The sequence below is a fragment of the Echinops telfairi genome, unplaced genomic scaffold (genome assembly GCF_000313985.2).
Source record: "Echinops telfairi isolate 266 unplaced genomic scaffold, ASM31398v2 ScPeMD7_31;HRSCAF=116, whole genome shotgun sequence".
Classification (NCBI taxonomy): domain Eukaryota; kingdom Metazoa; phylum Chordata; class Mammalia; order Afrosoricida; family Tenrecidae; genus Echinops; species Echinops telfairi.
This window is the reverse complement of record NW_022103928.1, coordinates 10,754,462-10,759,967: the sequence shown is the minus strand read 5'-3', so window position 1 is coordinate 10,759,967 and position 5,506 is coordinate 10,754,462. Positions and strand designations below refer to the sequence as shown.

General features: G+C 37.1%; 1 protein-coding gene across 1 annotated transcript in view; it reads right to left on the bottom strand.

Moving 5' to 3' along the window:
* TMF1 (TATA element modulatory factor 1) overlaps positions 1-5,506 on the bottom strand; it is a 50,040-nt gene that overhangs the window by 9,839 nt on the left and 34,695 nt on the right. Inside the window, exons 11-15 of the mRNA XM_004702421.2 lie at positions 4,518-4,710; positions 3,232-3,301; positions 2,826-2,918; positions 1,695-1,796; positions 1,271-1,423 (exon numbers count right to left, since the gene is read on the bottom strand). Of these exons, the coding sequence (XP_004702478.1) occupies positions 1,271-1,423; positions 1,695-1,796; positions 2,826-2,918; positions 3,232-3,301; positions 4,518-4,710 (611 nt within the window). The remainder of the gene's footprint in view (positions 1-1,270; positions 1,424-1,694; positions 1,797-2,825; positions 2,919-3,231; positions 3,302-4,517; positions 4,711-5,506) is intronic.

The following is a 5,506-nucleotide window of genomic DNA, read 5'->3' as shown; positions in this document are numbered from 1 at the left end:
CAAAAAAAAAACACACCCAAATAACAACAAATTGAAAGCCACTGACAAAAATGGAAAAGTCTATATATAGTTCAAGGTCTGTTTGTTGGTCTTTATGAGTGTTTTCCAGTGGAGTCTGATGGGGTGCCACAATGTCTCCAAAGTCTATTTTTGGTATTCCCTGGGGATCTCATCACTTTGCTCCCCTTGCTGGTCTGTTGCATGCCCTTAGTGTTTCGCCCCAGTGTGATGGGGTCAATTTGGGCACAATTCCCGCACGGTCTCCAGTGTTCTCCCATGGTTCAGTGAGGGACACCGTATCTCATGGTGGGGCCGGCCCTATGGTCCTCTCTATGCATTGTCTGCTCTGAGCAGAATATCGTCCTCAGGGCTTGGTGGGCCAGGATGTGTTCCCCTCCCTCTCCATCCCTCTCCGTTTCTTCTGTGTGCTCTACTCAGACATGCCCTTCTCACTAAGCTGTAGCTTCAGTACTGTCCTCTGAGATGCATTCTTCAGGGTGTGTGTGTGTGGGGGGGTGTTCATAGTTGGGATTGGGGTAGGCCCCACAGTAATCTTAGCAATGTTAGTGATTGCAAAATGGTTTTGGGATTTGCATTCTTGTTTGGATTTGCATCCTTTGATGCCATGCGGCATGGAACATCTTTATGTGCTTGGTGGCCAGCTTAATGTCTTCTTTGATGAAATATTTATCCAAGTCCTTTGTTCATTTTGCGGTTAGATCATTTTTCTTTTTGTTGTTGAATGCATTAAAGGTCTTTAAAAGCTAGAAATGAGGGGTGCTTCTTCCCTACGCAGGTAATTTCCTTCTATGTATCGGGTTTTAGAGTCTGAATCTCTCTTCTCCCTTTTACTTATTCCTCACTGGGAATCGGTGCAACTACCAAGTGATAGACTCGGGAAGAACAAAACAGATCAGGCTTAGTGCGGCAAGTTCCCTGTTTTACTCTTAGGAAAGAGCTGTCTAAAAGGGAGGCGTTCTGTCCCACTGAGGCCTAAAGTTTCACACTTGGGTTGGCCTGCTAGAGCCCAGAATTCCCGGTAACAGAGTCTGTAATTTGGTTTAATTCAAGGATTCAGTTATCAGCTTTCTGGTCTCTCGTCCTTATTTCATCCAACTAATCCAAATCAGCAACATAAACAATACATTTTGTACTTTACATGCCACCACATAATCTTAATTCTTACACTATTCAGAATACATGTAGAAATGAAGTGTTATTAGGCCCCAAATTAATTTACTTCTTACAGTACATTTAAATTTCCCAATACCTGCAAATGAGTAATTTCTCCTTCCCTCAGCTTTAGCTGAGACTGCAAATTCTCAATGACGCTCGACCCTGCCCCCATCCTTACAGCATCGTAAAGATTGCTGCCATTTGCTGATGTCGACATGGGTCCAAATGAGTGATCATGAGGCTCATCCTACGTTAAGTAAAAGAAAGAACACATTAGTACAGATTGTGTTCCATTATGAAGTTGGATAAAGGGTTGTCAATCCTTGCTTTAAAATATCTATGACTTTCTCAAAGGCAGACATCATCTCTATTTCCTCACTGCAAAAACACGCTTCACAAATACTCGGTTGCATTGCCTGTGGAGTGGCAAGATTATGGTGATGGCCAATCTATCATAATTCATTCCTTTATCATTATTCAATTTTAGAACAATTCTCATATAAGCAATAAAGTATCACCTGAGACTGAAAAGATGTTTGAAGCCCAGCCATATCAACTCCACTTATTGAACTTGAGCGTGAAATTGTGGGAGTACTAGAAACAGAAAATGCCTTGCGTTCCTAAAGGAATTAAAAAAAAAAAAATCCAGATTAAAGAGCAAAATGAAATCTTAGAAAAAGAAAATTTCTAGGATCAATAATATAAAACATTCATTATCATTTCTTCTAAAATGTTAAAAAATATGATTTCTGATGTTTTATCAAAGGCACAACACTCAATAATTTATAAGTAGAAATAAAGAAACCAAACTGACATTGAGTCAATGCTGACTTATAGCCACCCCGCTGTGGGGTTCCTAGACTATAACTGTTTACAGGGGCAGAAAGCCCAGTCTTTCTCCCTCGGAAATGCTGGTGGCTTTGAACTGCTGACCAAGCAGATCACAGCCCAACGAGTAACCACTACACCACCAGGGCTCCTTGATACAATAATCTCAGGATCATTTTGATTTGGTTTTCAGCATGATTTGGCTTTTCATTTTTAATGTGATGAGAATGTTTTTGTTGAAACAATTATATAAACTAAGTTACTATGCCACCGCAATTTGATTTATTTCTCCGGAATAAAAATTACTGTTAAGTTTTAAATATTATAAACTGTAAAATTGTTTTTCCATTTTACATTCAGATTGTATTCTTTTAAATTCCCCTGGTTCTGTTAAGTTTTATACAGTTTTAATATACTAACCACTAAGTATATCCCATCTGCTAAATATAAACCTGTCTTTAGAAAAACTTACTTCCACTAATCAGAAAGGAAAGGAACACACCAGCTATACTCTGAAGGTTGTCGATGGGTCAAATGAGGTGGATTAGAATTAGTGAGATGACAAAATATATTTTAAAAAGGACAAGAGATACTGAAAATGAAATATACTTAAAATCCACAGAACTCTTGGATATACCAGGTAAAGGTGGATTTACTCTGAGTAGGACACTGCTTATATTACTAGAACTCATCACTACACTGATTTTAGGAATTTTAAAATGGTATTTACAAAGTATAACTAAAATTACATAACAATCACTGATTAATCACAACCATTACTAAATGGTTACCCCAGAAACAAAGAAAAATAAAATCCACACCTTTTCTTTCAGTGCTTCTTGAGTGAAAATTGCTTTCTTCCTTTCTTGTTCAAGTTTCATTTTCTCCATTTCCAACTGACTAATCAGCAGTGCCTAATGGAGGAAGATAAAGTTAGACAATTTCTGTGGTATTCACTCATTCAATCATATTAAGACGGTCTTAAAATTGGGGTCATAAAGTATGAGAAAGCTTCAAAATGTTTGCTGAAAATGGAATGAAAGATAATGGAATTTTTCCAGAAACCTTGTGAAGCCCTTTCTTATATTCTCATTTTTGGTTTATTTCAAACCAAGTTCCAAAAGCAGTGACATCATCCAATTCCTCTTGGCTTCTCATTAGTCTCTCATCATCCCAACTACTCTCTAATGTAAACCTTAAAAAGTGAGCAAATAATTTAAAACGTACCTTTTCTTTTTTTGTGTCTTCTAGTGTTCTGACATATTCATCTTTTAGGTTTTCTAATTCAACTTGGTACCTATTACACAAGAGGGAATTAAGTAAAACCAGAAGAAGAAAAAAAAGGTGATTGCACAGAGTATTAAAAACTACTTTATTTACCTCGATTACATGGTTAGCAGTACTACACATTCCAAGCCCACATTAGTGATTTGCCAACTGCATTCCTAGATTACCTGATTCAGAAATCAAAGTATAAATGAAAACCCTTTCTGTCCATTTGTTCACTGGTGCTCTGGGTTAAAATTTCATTTGAAACATACTTTCTAAAAACAATTCTCAATACCACCATCCTGGGCTTCTCAAAAACGTGTTAGTGGTTCTAAGCGAATGTCTGTAAAAGTTCAGATGGTGTACTTTATAAATCCTTTATAAATGAACATATCTGAGTGCTTTTTCTTAAAAATAGAATTTCCAAGTGAAAGCTAAGAGCAAAACATAGCTTCAAAAAAAAACAAAAAAAACATAGCTTCGTTATAATTCCAGAGAGATGTATTTTATAGCTTATAACTTTCAAAGACAGACATCTGTTTAGATAGGCTGGAATGTTGCTTAAAACAAATCCCTTTTCTAGTATAAAAATACCCTCATTGAATGGTCATACATTTTTCTGGTTACAGGCACCTTTGAAAAACTCAAGATTACAACTATGACTACTGTCCTGGAAAAATGCACAAGCATACAAAAGAGAACTTCAAAAGTCTATGTGACGTGACACACAGAATTCAGGAACAGTAATGGGAATAGTGATACCAGAAGGGTAGGGGGAGGAAGGGGGAACCAATTGCAATGATCGACACATAATCACACACACCCCTCCAGGGGGACATACAACAGAAACCATGGGGGAAGGGAGACAGAGGTCCATTTAAGATACGAAAATAGCAATGATTTAGAATTTATCAAGGGGTCACGTAGGTGGGGTGTGGGTGGAGAGAAGCTGATACCAAGGGCTCAGTAGAAAGTAAATGTCTAGAAAAAAATGATGGCACCATATGTATAAACATGCCAGATACAATTGATGTATGGATTGTTACAATAATAATAATAATAATAATAAATATATATAATAATATATAATAATTTAAAAGTATGTGATTTAATGCATCCTGCACTAGCATGCTATATCTACTTACAATGACCTTGACTTTCAACAGCAAAACTATTTATTTTTAGCGCTCAGTTCTTCAAACTGACAGGAGACTACCAAGAAAAACTCCAGAAATCAAGCTCACCGGTTATTTTCATCCTCCAACTTTCTCAGCTTATTTTTCTCCGCCTCGAGCTGGACCTGAAATCTACTACTTTCTTGCCTTAAGAGAGAATTCCGTGACTCCAAGGAAGACATTTGAATCTTGTTGGCCAGGAGTTCTTCTGTAGCTGCACGCTCTCTTTCAACTGCTGCTGCCAGCAAAGTCTGGGATTCACCTGATTGTACGATACAAGAGAATTAAAAAATAAAAAAGACTCACATTCCTGAGACCAAGTGACCAAGTAGATCCAGACTTCACACATACAGTGATGCAAATCGCCATACTTAGCACTGACAGAAGTATGCGTATGCCTTGCTTTATCGAACTTCACTTGTACTTCGTAAATACTATGTTTCTTTCATATAAATTGAGGTTTGTGGCAATCCTGCATGGATCAAGTCCATCAGAGCTATGTTCTCATTTTGTGTGTCTGTGTCATACTTTGGTCATTCTCACAATATTTCAAATGTTTTCATAATGCTATTATTATACACTTAATAGACTTTCATATACATTTAGAAGCATAAATTTCTGTGTGACTCACTTTATCAAGATACCCACTTTATTGCAGTGGTCTGGAAGCAAACCACAGTTTCTCCAAGATCTGTCTGTACTTAGTGCCAAAGCCAGGGCTGCCCAGAGAGACAGAAGAAGTGCATTAACTCTTGCTTTATCTAACCCCCACCAAAAATATTTTAATTAGATTGTGGATGTATTTAAAAAGTAGTGGGGGGAAAAAGAGGAAAGAAAGTAGTGGATCTCAAAATTTTCTGGAACAAATGGTGGCTCACAGATTAGAAAACTAAACCACAAACCATATTTATAACAAGTTAACTTAAAATGGGTCACAGACAAATGTAAAACAAAGTAAACATTTTAAAGAGAATAAAATCTTTGGGACCTAGAGGTAGGTAAAAAAAAATCCTTAGGTTAACAAACCCAGGGACAATGGAACAACAAGCGATCCAAAT